General features: G+C 46.4%; 1 protein-coding gene across 1 annotated transcript in view; it reads right to left on the reverse strand.

Annotated features, from left to right (window-relative positions):
• The window catches only part of LOC134802485 (uncharacterized), a 29,433-nt gene that overhangs the window by 1,643 nt on the left and 3,791 nt on the right, over positions 1-23,999 (reverse strand). Inside the window, exons 3-12 of the mRNA XM_063775163.1 lie at positions 19,618-19,853; positions 19,036-19,215; positions 18,049-18,273; positions 17,357-17,494; positions 15,095-15,684; positions 13,798-13,930; positions 12,630-12,721; positions 9,406-9,562; positions 3,127-3,259; positions 2,050-2,122 (exon numbers count right to left, since the gene is read on the reverse strand). Of these exons, the coding sequence (XP_063631233.1) occupies positions 2,050-2,122; positions 3,127-3,259; positions 9,406-9,562; positions 12,630-12,721; positions 13,798-13,930; positions 15,095-15,684; positions 17,357-17,494; positions 18,049-18,273; positions 19,036-19,215; positions 19,618-19,853 (1,957 nt within the window). The remainder of the gene's footprint in view (positions 1-2,049; positions 2,123-3,126; positions 3,260-9,405; positions 9,563-12,629; positions 12,722-13,797; positions 13,931-15,094; positions 15,685-17,356; positions 17,495-18,048; positions 18,274-19,035; positions 19,216-19,617; positions 19,854-23,999) is intronic.

Here is a 23,999-nt window from a genome sequence, read left to right on the forward strand (position 1 = left end):
GTGCGCGTACGCGTGACTTGCACGCAACGCAGCTCCGACGAGACAAACCGGCTGCGTGCTGCGTGCACGCGTCCACGCAGCGGAGCGGCAACGTCGCTTCGTTGCGTGCAGTGATGACGTTGTGTTTAACTGCGTTCCCTATGAGAGGGCGAACCGAGCAGGTTCGGACACGCACAGCTCGGTGCTGCATAGGTGCTGTGCGTGTACACGCGCAGCTCGCTTGTATTTATTTACAACTCGGCCGGTGCGCGTGCTGGTTTTTAATATGGATTCAGTGATAAAAGAAAAACTAATTAATATATTTGTCAATACGAATGTATATTTACAACATAGCACAAAGATTACAAAAATACGTCTTATAAAAATTTAATTTGGCCTGTGGGAACAAATCTATGTTAGGTATTAACGATACTATTGGAAAACAAGGTTGTTGTATTGTGAACTATTGTGCGTTGGTGAATAATATTACATACTCTCAATTATCTCGATTCAAATATGAGACATTTTATTCCTCTAATTGCAATGGCGGCATTAGGTGAGCTGCTTCCATTTGCAACGGGAGTTATAATAACATGATGTAGATACTGTCGCAGGAGTATGTTATTTTATTGCACGCATGACTAAGCTGCAGCGTGCGCCTGCGTGGCGTGTTCAGCACACTGCGTGGCGTGCGCTGCGTGACGTGCGCGTCACCCGGTGTGACAGGGGTGCTGCGCACGTCACGCAGCGCACGCCACGCAGTGTGCTGAACACGCAGCCGGTGTGGCTCGGCCTGTACTTTTCTTACAGGCAACTAGAGTCCGACCAGTGAGTCGTGTCACAAAAAAAACGCGGGAATTTCAATACAAACCGCACATGGGAATAAAATTACTATGAAATTAAATGACAGCTTGAAACTGACAGCTTATTTGATAGGAAAAAAAGTTGCCATATAAAGAATTTTAAAAAATAGCTTGTGACGCGACTCGCTGGTCAGACCCTAATAGTCATCGAGACTATTCTAACAACCCCAAACACAATTAGTTTGCTTTGTATTATCACATAATTCCCATGGCCAACTCCTGTCTCCATCATCAGATTAGCTCCATATCATCATAATACTGCATTGCCATCCGATTTACATATGTTTGAGAAATTTCAGCTCAATCGCAAATTGGGGAGTGGGTCAAAAGCATCCAAGATTTGACACACACTAACTAACATACTCGTACCAGTGGGGAGACAGTCCTGACTTCGGGCTTTCTCGGCTCCGTTCGGCTCAGCATTGCTCCGAGCAATAATTAGTTTAATATGTGCCCCTACTGGCATTAATAGGGACACTTTCAAGAAATTAAAAACTTAATAATATTATTCTTTTTGGTATCTTCAATCTTCAACGATATTTCTTTTGACTGGCGTGTGTTACAATTTAGGAAAAATCATAACAGCGCGTTGTAAAAAATCCCGCTCTGAGGGATAAGCGACATCTAGTTAGCATTTCAGGCACTATTTTTACACCGGAGCTGTCTAGAGTTAGACCAGGGGTGCGAAACTCCTGACTTCGGCCAAACTCGGCTCCGTTCGGCTCAGCATTGCTCCGAGCAATTATTGGGGTTGACACAACTTGACGTCCCTTTGCGTGCACGACCACAGATAAGATAATTACTTGAATTTTGGCCGTACTTACATCTTACATAGTAACAGGGAGAGTTAACTTTTTCATTTGTAGTTTTTAACAAGCTTTTATTAGGTCGACCTGTATGTAATGGAATCTAAGGTAACGAATTTAACCATCTTCCAAGGATCATAGCGTCATGAAAATTGGCAGCTGTATGTAGTTCTGATGACAATACAATAATATGGTACTGTCGAACTGATCTGACGATGGAGACAGGAGGTGGCCATAGGAACTCTGTGATGAAACAACGCAACCTAATTGTGTTAGGGGTTTTTAGAATTGTCTCGATGAGTATTAGTTGTCTGTCGTAAGAAAAGTACAGTCAGCGATAAAAAATGAAATTTTTGGCAAAAACTTATTATTAATATATGTCTGAAATAGGGAAATCTTACCTAATTTCTCGTGGTCCCGTTTATTTAATACATATATCTTGCCAAGCGGGACGCGATGAAACAATATATCCACCTGCAAAATAAGAATATTTGTAAGAAAGGGATAAAACATAATTTGACTAAATCAGGCCCGTAAACTTATATCCTCCTTCGACACCCATCTCGACTTTTATGACAAAATGTTTGGCTGCCATCTGCACGCAAGACATCTCTATTATTTTTACGTACAAAAATGAACCCCCGTCAACTTTCAATCGATAGTTAATCGAAAATTTATTCGATTCGATTTCAATCGTATGTTAGGTCGACTAAATTAATCGCAATTAAAATTTGAGGATTAACTTTTTTATTCCATGAATTTAGTCGACTAAACAGTTAATCGATTAATGCCCATCTCTGACCACGGCATGGCTCTAAAGGTGGGATCAGACGGTTCGCTCGGATGAATGTTCACTCGAGTGAATGCTTCATTTTCCTCTACCTCTTTCACCTATAGTACATAATCTTTTCAATGAAATTTAAACCATATTAAAATGAGAATAGAGTTGCAATTGTTTTGTTTCGTTCAATTTTCAAACAAAACAAAGTCAATTCTATTTCCTGCGTTATAGGTTCAAATTTCAGTGGCAAATTTTGGATTTTTCATTTATACGATGCCTTAGGAGGATATGAATAAGAGGGAATTAGCTTGAATATATCCCATTTTGAAACAAGGATTATGACCTTGGAAAAAACAGTTCGCCCAAGACGAAATAATTTTGATACCGTGTGATACATACTGCTTTTCACATCAACTATGAGGAAAATAAAACAATAAATAAATGAGGAAATTATTATGTATCAAAATACTATTTAAATTAAAAAAATTTTTATGTAAAAATGAAAAAAAAAATGTGTCCTATAACAGAAAAGTAACACTTTGATCCCCCCTAGCAGGAAGGAAAAGTGCCACTTTGATCCCCCCTAGCAGGAAGGAAAAGTCCCACTTTGATCCCCCTAGCAGGAAGGAAAAGTGCCACTTTGATCCCTCCTAGCGGGGAAGAAAAACGTGAAAAGCTAGGGTATGTATATACTGACCGTTCTGGTGCGGGCGTCCTTGAAGAGCGTCCTGGCGTGCTGCGCGTCTCGTGGTAGGACCCCCCGCAGCGCCGCCACGCGGTCCCCCGAGCGCCCCCCGCACCAAGCGCCGGCGCCGCCCCACCGCCCCACCCTGCGACACAACTCACATCTTTATACTCATCGACTATATTGATTGAATTAAAACTCATGGAAATTAAGGGGAGAGACCTTTGCCCAACAGTGGGACACTCAAATAGGCTAGGAAAAACAACACTACGTATACCGAACCACAGAATAAATAATAGTACCAGGTACAGAAGATTCACTCTCTAACAAAACGCGTCTGTTACGATCAGGACAGATATGGGGCTATTCATAAATTACGTCATTTCAAATTAGGGGGGGGGTCTGGACATCGGATGACGGTAGCATGAAGCAGGAGGAAATGGGGTCATTTGAAGCATGATTTTTGGATGATTATAGGGGGGGGGGGGGTGTCAAAAATCGATGACGTAATTTATGGACAGCCCCTATGGCCGCTAGGTTGAGCCACGCCTGGTAATGGTTGAATTAAAACTTCGTATACCAAACTGAAATCGCATACTTTTCACTATGAGCTCCCGACTCCACTGTAATATCTTCTTACGAGACACTTTAGTCAGCTGTCATGAATAGGGGGTATTACTACAATGTTCTGCCGCCAGAGTGCGACACTACCGCCTATCGTAAACCATAGAGTGACTTAAACATGCCTTAAACTGGTTTGTGTCAAGTTTTCACAGACAATAAAATATGACATTGATGCATCAAGGCAGGTTTGTTAACAAGGGCCTACCGGGAAACGCGAAAATAGAAATTTAGTTCTCTCTTTATCACTCGAATTGCAAGAGTGATAGAGAGGTTAGATAACAAAATTTCGATTTTCTTGTTTCGCGATAGACCTCCAGATTGCGATGGATTGTCGTAGTGGCGCCCCCTACGCAGACTTTCGCGTAATATTCCCTATTCGACCGATCACATGTCTTGACCGCGGCGACCGTGGCGCTACTTTTTAATGAATGAGAAATAACAAACTGAGTGTAGCGAGTGTTACTTACCAAACCATTCTATTATAGTCCACAAACGTGGGCGGGTGGGCTATAGGTATGCTGCTAGCTACGGCCGCCCCCCGGCGTTGCTCGGCCCTTAGAGGGCCGCTAGGGAACTATGAGCGTAGCGAGTACTTACCAAACCATTCTATTATAGTCCACAAACGTGGGCGGGTGGGCTATAGGTATGCTGCTAGCTACGGCCGCCCCCCGGCGTTGCTCGGCCCTTAGAGGGCCGCTAGGGAACTATGAGCGTAGCGAGTACTTACCAAACCATTCTATTATAGTCCACAAACGTGGGCGGGTGGGCTATAGGTATGCTGCTAGCTACGGCCGCCCCCCGGCGTTGCTCGGCCCTTAGAGGGCCGCTAGGGAACTATGAGCGTAGCGAGTACTTACCAAACCATTCTATTATAGTCCACAAACGTGGGCGGGTGGGCTATAGGTATGCTGCTAGCTACGGCCGCCCCCCGGCGTTGCTCGGCCCTTAGAGGGCCGCTAGGGAACCATGAGCGTAGCGAGTACTTACCAAACCATTCTATTATAGTCCACAAACGTGGGCGGGTGGGCTATAGGTATGCTGCTAGCTACGGCCGCCCCCCGGCGTTGCTCGGCCCTTAGAGGGCCGCTAGGGAACTATGAGCGTAGCGAGTACTTACCAAACCATTCTATTATAGTCCACAAACGTGGGCGGGTGGGCTATAGGTATGCTGCTAGCTACGGCCGCCCCCCGGCGTTGCTCGGCCCTTAGAGGGCCGCTAGGGAACTATGAGCGTAGCGAGTACTTACCAAACCATTCTATTATAGTCCACAAACGTGGGCGGGTGGGCTATAGGTATGCTGCTAGCTACGGCCGCCCCCCGGCGTTGCTCGGCCCTTAGAGGGCCGCTAGGGAACTATGAGCGTAGCGAGTACTTACCAAACCATTCTATTATAGTCCACAAACGTGGGCGGGTGGGCTATAGGTATGCTGCTAGCTACGGCCGCCCCCCGGCGTTGCTCGGCCCTTAGAGGGCCGCTAGGGAACTATGAGCGTAGCGAGTACTTACCAAACCATTCTATTATAGTCCACAAACGTGGGCGGGTGGGCTATAGGTATGCTGCTAGCTACGGCCGCCCCCCGGCGTTGCTCGGCCCTTAGAGGGCCGCTAGGGAACTATGAGCGTAGCGAGTACTTACCAAACCATTCTATTATAGTCCACAAACGTGGGCGGGTGGACTATAGGTATGCTGCTAGCTACGGCCGCCCCCCGGCGTTGCTCGGCCCTTAGAGGGCCGCTAGGGAACTATGAGCGTAGCGAGTACTTACCAAACCATTCTATTATAGTCCACAAACGTGGGCGGGTGGGCTATAGGTATGCTGCTAGCTACGGCCGCCCCCCGGCGTTGCTCGGCCCTTAGAGGGCCGCTAGGGAACTATGAGCGTAGCGAGTACTTACCAAACCATTCTATTATAGTCCACAAACGTGGGCGGGTGGGCTATAGGTATGCTGCTAGCTACGGCCGCCCCCCGGCGTTGCTCGGCCCTTAGAGGGCCGCTAGGGAACTATGAGCGTAGCGAGTACTTACCAAACCATTCTATTATAGTCCACAAACGTGGGCGGGTGGGCTATAGGTATGCTGCTAGCTACGGCCGCCCCCCGGCGTTGCTCGGCCCTTAGAGGGCCGCTAGGGAACTATGAGCGTAGCGAGTACTTACCAAACCATTCTATTATAGTCCACAAACGTGGGCGGGTGGGCTATAGGTATGCTGCTAGCTACGGCCGCCCCCCGGCGTTGCTCGGCCCTTAGAGGGCCGCTAGGGAACTATGAGCGTAGCGAGTACTTACCAAACCATTCTATTATAGTCCACAAACGTGGGCGGGTGGGCTATAGGTATGCTGCTAGCTACGGCCGCCCCCCGGCGTTGCTCGGCCCTTAGAGGGCCGCTAGGGAACTATGAGCGTAGCGAGTACTTACCAAACCATTCTATTATAGTCCACAAACGTGGGCGGGTGGGCTATAGGTATGCTGCTAGCTACGGCCGCCCCCCGGCGTTGCTCGGCCCTTAGAGGGCCGCTAGGGAACTATGAGCGTAGCGAGTACTTACCAAACCATTCTATTATAGTCCACAAACGTGGGCGGGTGGGCTATAGGTATGCTGCTGGCTACGGCCGCCCCCCGGCGTTGCTCGGCCCTTAGAGGGCCGCTAGGGAACTATGAGCGTAGCGAGTACTTACCAAACCATTCTATTATAGTCCACAAACGTGGGCGGGTGGGCTATAGGTATGCTGCTAGCTACGGCCGCCCCCCGGCGTTGCTCGGCCCTTAGAGGGCCGCTAGGGAACTATGAGCGTAGCGAGTACTTACCAAACCATTCTATTATAGTCCACAAACGTGGGCGGGTGGGCTATAGGTATGCTGCTAGCTACGGCCGCCCCCCGGCGTTGCTCGGCCCTTAGAGGGCCGCTAGGGAACTATGAGCGTAGCGAGTACTTACCAAACCATTCTATTATAGTCCACAAACGTGGGCGGGTGGGCTATAGGTATGCTGCTAGCTACGGCCGCCCCCCGGCGTTGCTCGGCCCTTAGAGGGCCGCTAGGGAACTATGAGCGTAGCGAGTACTTACCAAACCATTCTATTATAGTCCACAAACGTGGGCGGGTGGGCTATAGGTATGCTGCTAGCTACGGCCGCCCCCCGGCGTTGCTCGGCCCTTAGAGGGCCGCTAGGGAACTATGAGCGTAGCGAGTACTTACCAAACCATTCTATTATAGTCCACAAACGTGGGCGGGTGGGCTATAGGTATGCTGCTGGCTACGGCCGCCCCCCGGCGTTGCTCGGCCCTTAGAGGGCCGCTAGGGAACTATGAGCGTAGCGAGTACTTACCAAACCATTCTATTATAGTCCACAAACGTGGGCGGGTGGGCTATAGGTATGCTGCTGGCTACGGCCGCCCCCCGGCGTTGCTCGGCCCTTAGAGGGCCGCTAGGGAACCATGAGCGTAGCGAGTACTTACCAAACCATTCTATTATAGTCCACAAACGTGGGCGGGTGGGCTATAGGTATGCTGCTGGCTACGGCCGCCCCCCGGCGTTGCTCGGCCCTTAGAGGGCCGCTAGGGAACTATGAGCGTAGCGAGTACTTACCAAACCATTCTATTATAGTCCACAAACGTGGGCGGGTGGGCTATAGGTATGCTGCTAGCTACGGCCGCCCCCCGGCGTTGCTCGGCCCTTAGAGGGCCGCTAGGGAACTATGAGCGTAGCGAGTACTTACCAAACCATTCTATTATAGTCCACAAACGTGGGCGGGTGGGCTATAGGTATGCTGCTAGCTACGGCCGCCCCCCGGCGTTGCTCGGCCCTTAGAGGGCCGCTAGGGAACTATGAGCGTAGCGAGTACTTACCAAACCATTCTATTATAGTCCACAAACGTGGGCGGGTGGGCTATAGGTATGCTGCTGGCTACGGCCGCCCCCCGGCGTTGCTCGGCCCTTAGAGGGCCGCTAGGGAACTATGAGCGTAGCGAGTACTTACCAAACCATTCTATTATAGTCCACAAACGTGGGCGGGTGGGCTATAGGTATGCTGCTGGCTACGGCCGCCCCCCGGCGTTGCTCGGCCCTTAGAGGGCCGCTAGGGAACTATGAGCGTAGCGAGTACTTACCAAACCATTCTATTATAGTCCACAAACGTGGGCGGGTGGGCTATAGGTATGCTGCTGGCTACGGCCGCCCCCCGGCGTTGCTCGGCCCTTAGAGGGCCGCTAGGGAACCATGAGCGTAGCGAGTACTTACCAAACCATTCTATTATAGTCCACAAACGTGGGCGGGTGGGCTATAGGTATGCTGCTGGCTACGGCCGCCCCCCGGCGTTGCTCGGCCCTTAGAGGGCCGCTAGGGAACTATGAGCGTAGCGAGTACTTACCAAACCATTCTATTATAGTCCACAAACGTGGGCGGGTGGGCTATAGGTATGCTGCTGGCTACGGCCGCCCCCCGGCGTTGCTCGGCCCTTAGAGGGCCGCTAGGGAACTATGAGCGTAGCGAGTACTTACCAAACCATTCTATTATAGTCCACAAACGTGGGCGGGTGGGCTATAGGTATGCTGCTAGCTACGGCCGCCCCCCGGCGTTGCTCGGCCCTTAGAGGGCCGCTAGGGAACCATGAGCGTAGCGAGTACTTACCAAACCATTCTATTATAGTCCACAAACGTGGGCGGGTGGGCTATAGGTATGCTGCTGGCTACGGCCGCCCCCCGGCGTTGCTCGGCCCTTAGAGGGCCGCTAGGGAACTATGAGCGTAGCGAGTACTTACCAAACCATTCTATTATAGTCCACAAACGTGGGCGGGTGGGCTATAGGTATGCTGCTAGCTACGGCCGCCCCCCGGCGTTGCTCGGCCCTTAGAGGGCCGCTAGGGAACTATGAGCGTAGCGAGTACTTACCAAACCATTCTATTATAGTCCACAAACGTGGGCGGGTGGGCTATAGGTATGCTGCTAGCTACGGCCGCCCCCCGGCGTTGCTCGGCCCTTAGAGGGCCGCTAGGGAACTATGAGCGTAGCGAGTACTTACCAAACCATTCTATTATAGTCCACAAACGTGGGCGGGTGGGCTATAGGTATGCTGCTAGCTACGGCCGCCCCCCGGCGTTGCTCGGCCCTTAGAGGGCCGCTAGGGAACTATGAGCGTAGCGAGTACTTACCAAACCATTCTATTATAGTCCACAAACGTGGGCGGGTGGGCTATAGGTATGCTGCTAGCTACGGCCGCCCCCCGGCGTTGCTCGGCCCTTAGAGGGCCGCTAGGGAACTATGAGCGTAGCGAGTACTTACCAAACCATTCTATTATAGTCCACAAACGTGGGCGGGTGGGCTATAGGTATGCTGCTAGCTACGGCCGCCCCCCGGCGTTGCTCGGCCCTTAGAGGGCCGCTAGGGAACTATGAGCGTAGCGAGTACTTACCAAACCATTCTATTATAGTCCACAAACGTGGGCGGGTGGGCTATAGGTATGCTGCTAGCTACGGCCGCCCCCCGGCGTTGCTCGGCCCTTAGAGGGCCGCTAGGGAACTATGAGCGTAGCGAGTACTTACCAAACCATTCTATTATAGTCCACAAACGTGGGCGGGTGGGCTATAGGTATGCTGCTAGCTACGGCCGCCCCCCGGCGTTGCTCGGCCCTTAGAGGGCCGCTAGGGAACTATGAGCGTAGCGAGTACTTACCAAACCATTCTATTATAGTCCACAAACGTGGGCGGGTGGGCTATAGGTATGCTGCTAGCTACGGCCGCCCCCCGGCGTTGCTCGGCCAGCAGCGCGGCGGCTTGGCGCTGTCGCAACGGTCGGAGGCCGGGGGGTAGACGGGAGGGGGGGGAGTGATCTGAAAGTTTCAAGAAAGTTTAGTGAAGGATACAGATATTTATTTCACCACACCAACTGGTAAAGGCTCTCTTGATTGTTCAAAAACTGATAGAAAAGTTGCATTTTATTCACATGTGAGGCAAAGTAATCAAATGCAAATTTTGAGTTGTTTTCTTATGTTTGCTGGTAGATTTTTTTTTATTTATGGTTTGGTTTGGTATGATGATTTTGAATGATAAATGTTTAATAACATTCATTTGGTTTGGTTTTGTTTGTTACAGTTAATATTTTCTTCGGGTTGGTGTGGTGAAAAATTTTGTGTTTTACTCGGGGACAAATTTTGTTTCACCCTCGTGCTTTGAAGCCCTCGCAACGCTCAAGATTACATTTTTAGAACCACGAGCGTAGCGAGTTCAATTTTGGAATCTTTCGCTTGCTCAGGTATCAATATTAGCACGAGCGATTAAACAAGAACTTTGCCCCCTTGTAAAACAAATAACTATTTCAGCCTCGTAAGGCCCAGTGTGCATTGCAATGTACACACAGCTTCAATCTAATAAGACCAAGAGTCTAAATAAAAATGCTCTACGACAATACAAGGAAATGTATAATAAGGAAATATGACCGGTCTGGCCTAGTGGGTAGTGAGCCTGCCTGTTAGCCGATGGTCCTGGATTCGGATCCCGGTAAGGACATTTATTTGTGTGATGAATATTTGTTCCTAAATCATGGGTATATTCTATCCCCCTTATTCATAAACGAGCTACAAACTCACTTAGCTAATAATCGTTTGTCCTTATCCGTCATTTTGACTTATGTATTTGCAAGAAAGGGATAAAACATAATTTAACTAAATCAGGCCCGTAAAGTTTTATGAATAAGGGTGTATATATATAAAGTGTCATTCTATGGAACTTGCTAACTATGTAAACAAACCGCCATATTGAAATGGTCAAAAATGATGAATTTACTTAGTGCCTTTTATTTACATAGTTAGCAAGTAGAATGACACTTTAAGTATAGATGGTCAAGCAAATCTTGTCAGTAGAAAAAGGCGCGAAATTCAAATTTTCTATGAGACGATATCCCTTCGCGCCTACATTTTTCAAATTTGCCGCCTTTTTCTACTGACAAGATCTGCTTGACCAACTATATGTATATCGTCGCCCAGCACCACAGACAAAACATCCTCTAGACTGAGCATAGTCGCGCTACCCCCTCTGCCACGCATACGGTAATTTTACTCCATGTTCGAGTCGAAAGTGTCTTTGTGTGACGTCCGTGAACTCGTTCGTCGTTTGAACGGACCAATCACGGCACGGGATCTCACTCACCTCGTCCCGCGCACCCCCGCATTTTTGGCAGCATCGGTTGCATGAAATAATTGCTCTAAACTCCGTCTAGAGGATTCCTAGTCTATGCCCAGCACCCATAGTACAAGTTTTGCTTAATTTGGGGCTAGGTTGATCTGTGTAAGATGCCCCCAGATATTTATTTACACCTATCTTGTCTTGTTAATTGTTTCTTGTTCATTAATTTATCTATTAGGAAAATGTTAATATCCAAACCACTTTTAATCAGGGGCTTACCCTTTACAAGGAAAACACGAGTCTAAATTAATGTTAAAAATCATTAAATCATCATTAGCATATGATACGCTGCGCCGGAATCTAATACACTTTCAAATACTTTATTAATCATACCCTTTTAAGGCCCAGCCATACAAATGAAAAATCCAGAATTTGCCACTGAAATTTGAACCTTCAGTGCAGGGAATAGAGTTGATTTTGGTTTTGTTTAAAAATTTAACGAAGCAGAACAAATGCGACTCTGTTCCAATTGAATATGATTTAAATTTCATCGAACTGTTTAAGTACTATAGGTAGAACCTTGGGCCTTAGGAGGATAATTGTTTTATAATTGCATTTCAACAACAAAAATACTATATAAACCAAAGCGTAGAACAAATATCATCATTCCGAAATTATACTTCGAAGCATCACAAATATCACAATGAAATCTATCATCTTTGCGTTCGCCTGCGTAGTAATGTTGGTGGTAATATCAGCTCCAGTAGAAGCTGATAAGTTGATAGGAAGTTGTGTGTGGGGAGGGGTGGACTACACCTCCAACTGTAACGGGGAGTGCCAGAGGCGCGGGTTCAGGGGGGGGCACTGCGGGAGCTTCGCCAACGTCAACTGCTGGTGCGAGACGTGACAAGATGGCGGCGGCACAAAATGGCGGACTAAATAACAAGATGGCGACTTTGTAACATGTGCACTGGAACTTTCTTTGTATTTATTCGCTTTTAATTGTAAATTGGCTGTATTAAAAAGATATAAAATTTAATCATTCTATTTTTTCTCTTTTTTTAAACACTTACAGTACCTATGATATTATTTAAAATATTTCAAAACCGACTATCACACAATGGGCTGATGTGTGTAAGAGAGAGTAAGATAGATAGAGAGAGAGCGGAAGAAAAGAGATAAATAGAGTATGTTACATAATTCCTTGACCATTTCTTTAAAACTATCCTGGAGGCGGATAGGACGCAAGCGGGGAAGAGGAAAACCCAGACGCAGCTTTTTAGAGCAAGTGAAAGAAAAAGTAGGGGTCGTGTCGTATCAAAAAGTCAAAAAGCTGGTGCAAGATAGGGAAAGCTGGAAGATACTCCACCGACAAGAGAATAACTATTCGCTATTATAAGTTAATGATGATGAGATAACTTCTCATTAATTAAACAAGAGCTTAAAAAGCGCTTACTATCAGGCGGGTCGTATGCTTGTTTGCCACCGACGTGGTATAAAAAATCCGGATAAGTGCGAGTCGGACTGAAATATACGTTTTAGCGGCATAAACGGCCGTATCTTTTTTTTACGTTAACCTAGAATCATCAGATCAGCTCGATTTACCATCATATTGCATTGTCACCCGACTTACATATGCATGCAAATTTTCAGCTTCATCGGAAACCGGGAAGTGGGTCAAATTTAACTTGCAAGATTTATATATACAAACATAGTTACATACATAGGTACATTGCAGGTTAAAAGCTTGTAAAAAGAGGAGGCAGGCACACATACCGTTGCTGAGGGAGCTACTTCTACGCCTCGTGCCGTCGACCCTGCCCTCGGGCCGCGACCGCCGCACCACCTTCACTGCCACTGTGGCGCTCCTGTAACATTGAATTAATTTTGAACATCGTTTTGTAAAAACGGGACCGTATTACTAAGATTCCGCTGTCCTTCTGTCTGTCACCAGGCTGTAACTCATGAACCGTAATTGTTGAAATTTTCACAGACGATGTATTTCTGTTACCTCTATAACAACAAATACTTAAAACTACGGAACCCTCGGTGAGCGAGTCTGACTCTGTTTTTTTTTTAAACTGAATTCTTCCGCTAATGTCACATGAGCCACGACAAAAATCTAAAGCTTGGTTTAGTAAGGCCCTAAACCGATTGATTTACAGAAGGAAGAATTCATCAATACCAAAGAGAATTTAGAGTAGAGGAATATTATCAAAGTTAATTATGTAGTCAGTACATTTACTGCCATCTTTCGACACAAACGATTAACACTTTTAAAACGCCATTTGACTTTGATCCTCGAGTAGATGGCGATACTTTTTGACAATTAACAAATTTAACACATATCAGTGAAAAAATAAGGATCAAAGTCAAATGGCGTTCTAAGTGTTAATCATTTGTATCGAAAGATGGCAGTAAATGTACTGACTACATAATTTACTTTGACAATATTCCTCTAGTCTAAATTCTCTTTGTCAATACTAATATTATTATTTTCGGAACTTATATCGAAATATCATTTTATTAGGGTTCCGTACCCAAAGGGTAAAACGGGACCCTATTACTAAGACTTCGCTGTCCCTCCGTCCGTCCGTCCGTCCGTCCGTCCGTCCGTCCGTCTGTCACCAGGCTGTATCTCACGAACCGTGATAGCTAGACAGTTGAAATTTTCACAGATGATGTATTTCTGTTGCCGCTATAACAACAAATACTAAAAACAGAATAAAATAAAGATTTAAATGGGGCTCCCATACAACAAACGTGATTTTTGACCAAAGTTAAGCAACGTCGGGAGTGGTCAGTACTTGGATGGGTGACCGTTTTTTTTTTGCTTTTTTTTTTGTTTTTTTTTTATATGGTACGGAACCCTTCGTGCGCGAGTCCGACTCGCACTTGCCCGATTTTCTTAACCTTTTCTTTCGTGAAAGAAAACCAAACTGACCTGTCGTCGTCGTGTCTCGTGGGGCTGTCCAGCCGGCGCCCCTGTCCGAGCCCTCTTAGCCGACTCAGCAAAGATAGCTCCGTTAAACCACGCTTCCATATTGGCTTGCCTTGGCTCCCGTCTTGGTTTTTATCTGCAAGGAATAACTATTTTCAAAATGGTGTCCAAAAACAAGGTACAGTCGCCATCAGATATATCGGAGCGGCCAAGGTGCTCACAAATATCGGAACACGCCTCTATTGTCAGGGCGTTAGAGCGCGTGTTCAGATATTGTGAACACCTTGGCCGCTCCGATATATCTGATGGCGACTGTACAGATGTAATGCATAATTGTTCTCCATCGTATTTTCTCGGAAACGTTCGTATTTGTCATGCTAGTTCAGTCAACCTCAGTACTTTTTACCGAGACTGACTGAAATAGCAAGACACGTTCGTACGTTTCCGTGAAAACACATGGAAAATAATTATGCACTACAACTGTGTTGCTAAGCGCCACTTGCACCATCCCACTAACCCGGGGTTAACCGGTTAAACCATTAACCATGGTAACTCCAGGTTTCAATTCAATTTCAATTCAATTCTAGTGCGAAATATTGTAGCAGCAGCATTGACAGCTGACGTAGATTGCGCCATTTCCTCTTTGTTATAAAACGCAAACGATTGATATACCACTACAATATATATGGCACCGTACAGCGCCATCTGCTTTAAGTAATCCCAAAAATTAGCGTAAGCACTAGTTTTTTAAGCCTGGTAGGGAAAATTGGCCTTATTGGTATTAGTCTGATTTCCTCACGATTTTTTCCGATGTGTATTTATTCTCTACCAAACAGCTTAGACACCTATTTAATCCCATTAAATTCCTAATAAAGGCCCATTTCTTGCATTGTTTTGGATTTTTCATAACGGAATAGCATGGTAGGCAATGTTTGGAAAGTTTACGGTAGATATTCCTTAGTGTCTGCCTTGACTTTACCGCAAATTATTAAATAACTAATAACTATCGGTGCAGACGTAGTGCATAATTATTTTCCATCGTATTTTCACGGAAACGTACGAACGTGTCTATTTCAGTCTGTATCGGTACAAAAAGTACTGACGTTGACTGAAGTAGTATGAAGCCCTGTCTCCATATCGCGCGGCAAACTATCGAACATTGGCTCGCGAGGCAGCCGCGCGCAATGGATACCGGGTTGGCTCGCGGATAGGAGACAGTGCTTTATATATATACGAACGTTTCCGAGAAAATATGATGGAAAACAATTATGCACTACATATGTATTAGCTTATAACTTACCGTTCCTCTCTCTCTTGGGGCTCTGAGTCCTCTCACAAGCGTTGCTATGGGACCTTTCCACCGGCCTCGGTGGCCTCACCACCCTCACACTAGAATCCACACTCACAGTCACCGAGTTCCCGTTCACACAATTGCCACTGTTCACACAATTTTGACCACTATTCACATCGACTTGCACTTGATTCGAGCTAGAATTGCTTGGATACAAACACTCATAAGTCTCCATATTGGGTAGCGAAGACTTTCTAACTTTCTCTAAAGCTTTTATCCTTCGGACAGGTAAAGGTGATCTCTCAGTTGAAGTCGACGCTTGACATAACCGTTCATATATACTCTTGTCTCCGTTTAAGTTGACCGTGGTTGTTAAACTTATGTGTCCATAGTCTGATTCTTTATAAACCGTTCCGTAGCCGTTCTGTTCAGTTTCTGTGTTGACTATGTTGATGTAGTTTTCTTTGGGCTCGTTTTCGTAGAGTTCTTGTATGTTGAAGTGGAAGTATTCTGTTTCAGGGCTGAGGACAGGTATGGCGGTGTGCGGAGGCTCCTTATTTGATACTTGTATCACGGTTATGTTTGTGCCTTGGTAGTCGCTGGAACGATGAAAGTTGTTGTTAGAAATGTTAAGAAAAATTGTGCCATTCTAAAGCAAAACGGTACTTATTGTCGATAGTCAATAAGGCACTATTTCCATACACGGTGTAACATGAGGAAACCGAATAATTTTAACCACGCATTTCTGAGGTCAAAAGAAGGAAAAAATGTAATATGAGTTTAGGTCAATTTCACCAAAAAAAAAATTTTTTTGTTTTATTTTTCAATTTTTTGAATGTATTTGTACATAAAAAATAAATGTTATTGGTAAACTTGCCACTTAAAATTGATTTTTACATTTTTTTTCGTAAAACCTACTTTTTGCAAAGTGTTACTTGTAATTTTTTGACATCTATCAATAAGGATATTTAGACTACGTCCCATAGCAGCAACATCACCATCAAAAAGGCCTTTTACACTATGTAACAATAAAAACTAGTTTTTTTTTTAATTAATATTATCTCTGAAACTAGGCGAATTTCAAAAAAGTTTATAGGACATTTTTGTCTCTAAATATGATCAGGAATACGCTGTTAAAATTATTCGGTTTCCTCATGTTACATCGTGTATAGCTTGACAATGTGGGACCTTTCGGTTGAAAATGTCACATTATTGTTAGACTCCAGTTGACACAGATGTAATATTTATTATTTATTAAGAATGTTGTTTTTAATCCCTGACGCGAAAAGAGGAGTGTTATATGTTTGAGTTCAATGTCTGTCTGTCTGTCTGTGCATGGCAACGTAGCTATCCAACGGATGAACCGATTTCGACAGAAAACCAAAAACAGAATTTAAATAAAAGATTATACATCCGTCCGTCCGTCGGTCACCAGGCTGTATCTCATGAACCGTGATAGCTAGGCAGTTGAAATTTTCACAGATGATGTATTTCTGTTGCCGCTATAACAACAAATACTAAAAAGTACGGAACCCTCGGTGGGCGAGTCCGACTCACACTTGTCCGGTTTTTCGTCAAGTTCTTAAATTAGTAATATTCCGCTTTTGTCACTCATTCTACATTGAAAGCCACCGACGATTGTGACGAATGTAGAATGAGTGACGAAAGCAGAATAGGACTAATTTAAGAACTTGACGAAAAACGAATGGGACGACCCGAGACGATACCGTACCAATCACTCCCTTCGGTCGTGTTTTAAATTTTAATTTTGTCGCCACTCGTTGCGAATCTCCTACTTTTCGCACTTGTATCAATGTACTATTATCACAGAATAAATAATGGTACTACCGTATAGAAAGGACACTTCCTACAAAACCGAAGTTTGACAGCGGTTCAGGGTCGAATCATGCTGTTTCTTTCCAATGTATGGCACTATCCCTTTCAGCTATTTGGGGTTGTCAAAATTCAAGCCATTATCTTATCTGTGGTCGTGCACGCAAAGGGACGTCAAGTTGTGTCAACCCTAATAATTGCTCGGAGCAATGCTGAGCCGAACGGAGCCGAGTTTGCCCGAAGCAGGCGTGTCTCACTCCGCTATTTCGTCGCTTTGCTACAGGTAGCTAAAAGTACATCCGTCCCACACCAATTTTGGTGGCTAGCCATAAGCCGCGCGTGGCGCTGTCGCCACCTAGCGGCCATATCGTCCTGATCGTAACAGACGCGTTTTGTTAGAGAGTGAGTCTTCTGTACCTAGTAATATTATCGAATTACCTCGGAGTTTCTTCAGCAGTAGCCTCAACAACCACCGTCTGCTTATATTCCTTAACTTCTTCTCCATTATTCTCCACTTCCTCGCTTATCCGATCTATTTCCGCGAAGAATTCTTCATCGCTATCCGTATTATTCCTTCTGCAATTAAAAAATATACGTTTCTACAGAAATCAATCACTTCATAAACTTCTTAAGTACCTACTTATACATCCTTTTTATATCCTTCAAAATATTTTGAAGGATATAAAACACCGGCCAAGTGCGAGGCGGACTCGCCCACCGAGGATTCCGTACCGCAGTATTTGTTGTTATAGCGGCAACAGAAATACATCTGTGAAAATTTCAAATGTCTATCACAGTTCATGAGATACAGCCTGGTGACAGACAGACGGACAGTGGAGTCTTAGTAATAGGGTCACGTTTTTACTCTTTGGGTACGGAACCCTAAAAATAAATACGTCTGCGAGCGATACTACAAATGTTTATAATATAAATAAATTTGGGTGGTGGTGAATTTTCCCCTTAATATTAACTTTATATTAAAGGAATAATTCACCTTTTCCGGCATGACTAGAACATGCGACTTTTCGGAACAGCGGTCCGACTGCTCTTATTGTATTTTTCAAACACGAAGGGTACGGTTACAGATGTCATCTCCATATATAACCTTAAAACACTTAAAAAAATCTTACCTCAACACCGAATCGTCCAAGCAAATATTCTGGCCACATATCTTGGTTGTCTTTGGTATGTCCTGACTAGTGCTCGGTAGAGACGTGAAGGGCTGCGGCTCGTCCCAGTTGGAGATGTCTATGGGTTCTACGGGTGGTTCTATGGTTGCTGGTGATTCGGGATGCTCGTTGTGGTGTTCGGGTTCAATGGCCCGGGTGGGTATGGTTAGCTCTATGCCCGGTACTCTGAAAAGTATGATCTAGGTCAGTGGTGGGCAAAGTACGGCCCGCGGGCCAGCTCCGGCCCGCGAATGGACTTTATCCGGCCCGCCGCCGGTCCTATGAAATAATTAGTATATGGGCTATATGGCATTGACCCACGATTATCACAAATCAAAATAAATTTTGGGTACAATTCTGGCCCTCCACTTAAATTTCCTAAACTTTCTGGCCCCCCATGAAGAAAGTTTGCCCACCACTGATCTAGGTTAAGTATAATATAGATTTTTATTTATCACCAAGTCATCAACTTTATAAGGACTTGTATATTCTTAATTTGATATACTCCATATACCGTCAAGGCTCGGAACCGGTTTTTTCTTCCTACAAAAAATACCGGTATTATTACGTTCTTTGGTTTATTATTTAATTTTTACTGGGACAATCTAATAATACGTAGTTGTTAACTAAATACATTATTCAGTCCTAAAGAGCATAAAATAATTAAAAATATTGGGCTATTTCGGGTTTAACAAAAAAACCGGTTCCGAATTCTGATAGGCTCTTGAGAAAACCTATTGTCGTTCCGTCATAATGAAACACACATAATATTAGACTAATACCGTTGGAGAAATGGGCCCCAGGGGCCTATTTCTCGAACGATATTAGTCTAATATTATTAGTGTGTTGTCATAGCAACCCATACGATTTGACAGTTCGTGGACTAATAATATTAGTCTAATATCGTTGGAGAAATGGGCCCGGTCGGACGGATTACGGTTGAATTACCTGTCGGGGGGCACGGGCGGGGTGGGGGGCAGCGGGGAGGTGGGGTCGCGCGTGCCGGCGCGGGGCAAGGGCGGCAAGGGGGGCGCCGAGGGCGCGGTGTACACATTCTCTCCTTTAGAGAGGATCTTCAGCTCGTGGAGTTTGCTGCGGAGGAGCGTCACCCAGTCCTGCATGGATTCCCTGGAACGACCAAATAATTACATAAACTAACTAACTCTGGCGAATCAGTTGGAGTTAGATATTATCAGAGACCTCGTTGGTGGCTAGGGCATCCAAAGTAAATAAATAAATAATTATAGGACAATTTTACACAGATCGACCTAGTCCCACAGTAAGCTCAATAAGGCTTGTGTTGTGGGTACTAGACGACGAATATCGGACATTACTCGAGACATGTAAATCCGATATTGGCTCTCAATTGCTTAGATAAGAAAAAAAACTTCTAAAAATGCTCAACATTGCATCCATTATAAATAACTGTACATTTTTAAACAACAGTTTTGAATGATTCACAGTTTAGACTTATATCGACCATTCATCATTCACATCATCATTCATTCAATGCCATTTCATATAACTTACCAGTCAGGCGCCAGCATCCGCACGGGACCTTGGTCCGTGTCAACAAGGAAGTCATACTCGTCACCAGTATGTGGCTTGACACTCGCAGTAACATGTCTAGCTGTCTTGAGGCAGGCTCGCCAAGCGGGCTTGTGGGTTAACGTGGCCGGGGACTCAGGGCTTGGGTACTGCTCGAGGAACGGCGTCCGGCCGTTGTGGACGCAGAAGAGCGTCCACATCGCTTTGAGGGGCGGTTTCTGAAAAAATTGGTAAGATGAGCGTTTATCTTCTCAAGGCAGAGGTATAGGTTTGGAGCCGGTATAGCTTTATTTGACGTTCATAAACGCATTGTAATATGCCTACTTGAATAATAAACTAACTATCTTTATCATTAACCTTTTAACCGCCAGCAATTTTTGATCAGGCATGCTCGTGTCGCCACCGACAGTAATTGTACCACGCAGAGTAAGGTTGGCATAGTTACGGGAGTTATAAATGTGCTGTAAAAACCAAATCAGATCTTTGTCTTATTTATCAGACTGTGGCGAAATGAGCTGGATATGTAATGTCTTATATATCAGACTGTGGCGGTTAAAGGGTTAATACAATAAATAAAAAAATATTTCAAAGTATGCTGCTGTTGATAAGCCTACTCTTCAACATAATGTCACAGAATAAATAATAGTACTGTAGCGGCAATCCGCTACCCGCTCCGCTCAGTTTATGGCACTTGGACCATCGGCTAGACGCGCGGACACAAAGGAGCAGCGCATACGTCACACGCCCCGCACGCCGCGCGCATCACCCGCCGTCGCCTCGACGGCCGGTTCCCTCACCGCATCGGCACCTACCACTCGCTCTCAGACCGCGTTCGCATGCGCCCGCGCACTTGTTTTGTATAACTGCCGCTTACGCAAATTCAAATTGTAACGCTTTCTCATTAGTTTTTATTCTCATTATATTTAATTTAAAGTTGAAGTAGCTTTTTATCATTCCATCGCTTCTACGCTATCGCCCTGCTTCGCATAAACAAAAGCTTACGTGTAGTGGCCTACCCGGTTACTACAAATTGGTGACCCGCGACAAAGAAAGTGGACGCATTCGTCGGCGACAAAAAGAAACCTTCAGCAATGACCAATGGAACAGGAAATGTGCAAAATACAAGTGACGGTGCAGGTATTTCGACGCCTCCAGCGGGGGTTAGCAACAGAGTCGGTCCAGGTACGGTACATTTGGGTGGTGGTCCAAGTGATGTGTTTCGAGTGGGTGTGCGTCCGCCCCCATTTTGGCCGGACGAACCAGAGGTTTGGTTCGCGCAATTAGAAAGCCAATTCAGTCTTTCTGGCATCACTTTGGACGAGACAAAATACCATTTCGTGTGCGGCCAGCTCGACCCGGAGTACGCGGTCAAAATCAAGGACATTCTTCGAAATCCCCCAGCTACTGGCAAGTATACTAAATTAAAAAGCGAGCTCATCCAACGTATTTCCGTCTCACGTGAGAAGAAAACCCTGCAGCTACTCCAGCATGAGGAAATAGGGGACAGGAAGCCAACCGACTTTCTAAGGCATCTTAAGGATTTAGCTGGACCGCACATGCCAGAGGAATTTATCCGGACTATTTGGACCAGTAGATTACCACCTAATGTACAGACTGTTGTTGCATTTCAGCCTACCTTGGACCTCGACACCCTGGCAGGCCTGGCAGACAAGGTCGTCGACGTGGCGCAGCCATCCTACAAGGTTGCCAGCACATCCTCGGGCGTGCCAGGTACCGCTTTGGAACAGCGAGTAGAGGAACTGACACGGCAAGTAGAAAGCCTCCTTAAGGTTCAAGGTCATAGGTCTGGATCATTTAATCGCCGCAGACGCTCTCGCTCTCATTCAAGGTCAAGAGGCCGATCCCGCTCCAGACAACGTCCCGAAGGTCATCCTCACTGCTGGTATCATTTCACTTTTGGCAACAAAGCAAAGACGTGCAAGCAGCCGTGCAGTTATCATTCGGGAAACGCCCAGGGCGGCCACTAGTAGCGGCGAGCGACTGCCCAACAACAACCCGCCGCCTGTTCATCACTGACCGTACGACGAAGGTGCAATACCTCATAGACACGGGTTCAGACCTGTGTGTTTTTCCAAGGTCAGCTGTTCGGGGGGCATGTCCGAGGACGAAGTACCTCCTATTTGCCGCTAACGGCACAGAGATTGGCACTTATGGGCTCCTGAACCTCCATTTAGATCTAGGTCTCCGTCGAGCATTCGAGTGGCGCTTCACGGTGGCTGACGTCTCAAAACCCATCATCGGCGTCGATTTTTTAGGATTTTACAACCTTCTTGTCGATGTCCGAAACCAACGCCTGATCGACGCCATAACTTTACTCACCACTCCGGCCAGGGCCCCCGACAGCAGCGAGGAGATATATTCCGTACACATGATGGCCTTGGAGAGTACGAGTACGCCTTTCCGCGAACTACTTCGTGAGTACCCAGACATTACCCGTCCAGCTGGTAAGCCGGGCACTCCAAAGCATGGTACAGAGCACCACATCAGGACCACCGGTCTCCGGCCGTCCGCGTCGCCTGGATCCAGAGAGACTGGCTATAGCGAAAAAGGAGTTTGAGGATATGGTCCGCAGCGGTACTGCTCGGAGATCAGAGAGTGCATGGTCCTCTCCACTACATTTGGCACGCAAAAAGAATGACGGCTGGAGGCCGTGCGGAGACTACAGGGCTCTCAACGCACGAACCATACCTGATTGTTACCCAGTGCCGCATATACAAGACTTCGCTTACCAGCTGACAGGTAAGAAGATCTTTAGTACCATAGACTTGGTCAAGGCGTATAATCAGATACCAGTTTTTGTCGACGACATACCCAAGACCGCTATCACCACGCCCTTTGGCTTGTTCGAGTTCGCTTATATGACGTTTGGCCTCAGAAATGCAGCTCAGACATTCCAGCGCTTTCTGGATGAAGTGCTGAAGGGACTCGATTTTTGCTTCGGGTACATCGACGACATAATCGTCTACTCGGAGTCAGAGGCGCAGCATCAACAACATCTCCGCCAGCTGTTCAGACAACTGCAGGACTACGGGATGCTAATAAACACCGCGAAGTGCGTCTTCGGTCAATCCAAGGTCACCTTCTTGGGGCACGCAGTATCCGCACAAGGTATCAGCCCTTTGGAGAGTAAGGTACAAGCCGTCCAGGAATTTCCGGTACCTAGGAGCACGAAGGAGTTAAGGAGATTCCTGGGTATGATGAACTTTTACCGTCGTTTCATCCCTGGGGCAGCGGCAATACAAGCACCACTCCATTTATTACTCGGCGGTGAACAGACGAAAGGCTCCAAACCAATCGAGCTGAATGCAGAGCAAACGGAGGCCTTTGAAACTTGTAAGTACAGGCTAGCACAAGCAGCACTTCTGGCGCATCCAGATTCCAAGGCTGAGCTCTCTATCCAGACAGATGCATCAGATGTCGCAGTCGGTGCTGTGCTCCAACAGTTCAAAAATGGTGCATGGGAGCCATTAGCTTTCTTTTCGCGGAAGCTGAATGCAGCACAACGAAAGTACAGCCCGTATGATAGAGAGCTTCTTGCAATTTACGAGGCTATTCGATACTTCAGGTACATGGTCGAAGCGCGTACTTTCAGCATCTATACTGACCACAAGCCACTCACATACGCATTCAACACACGCAGAGACAACTGTTCACCACGTCAATATAGATACCTGGATTATATTTCCCAATTCACCACTGATGTCAGGTTCATAGCTGGCAGGGACAACGCAGTGGCTGACACACTATCACGAATTGAGGAACTTGCCTTCACTCCCTTTGATTACCAGTCTTTAGCCCGCGACCAGGACATAGACACTGAGTTACAGGACCTACTCAGAGATGGTTCTTCGCTAGACCTGCAGAAGGTAACAACTCCACATTCAAACTTGCCAATCTACTGCGACGTGTCAACTCCAGAGCCTAGACCGTACATCACGCCAACGCATCGGCGTCAGGTATTTAATGCTCTCCACAACCTAAGTCACCCTGGCGTCAAGACTACAGTACGACTGGTCACGCATAGATACGTATGGCCTGGCGTGAGGCAAGACTGTCGACAATGGGCAAGGGAGTGTGTACACTGTCAGCGTTGCAAAGTAACCAAGCATACTTCCTCACCAATTGGACAATTCAAGCCACCTCAAGCCCGTTTTCGACATGTCCACATTGACATTGTCGGTCCCTTACCCCCGTCTAATGATTTCAGGTACTGCCTCACAGCCGTCGACCGCTTCACGCGATGGCCTGAGGCGTACCCACTGAAGGACATCACGGCAGAGACCTGCGCGGCCACGTTCCTGGCTGGCTGGGTCGCACGCTTCGGTTGTCCAGAGCGCATCACA

This window comes from Cydia splendana, chromosome 24 (assembly GCF_910591565.1).
Source record: "Cydia splendana chromosome 24, ilCydSple1.2, whole genome shotgun sequence".
Taxonomy (NCBI): Eukaryota; Metazoa; Arthropoda; class Insecta; order Lepidoptera; family Tortricidae; genus Cydia; species Cydia splendana.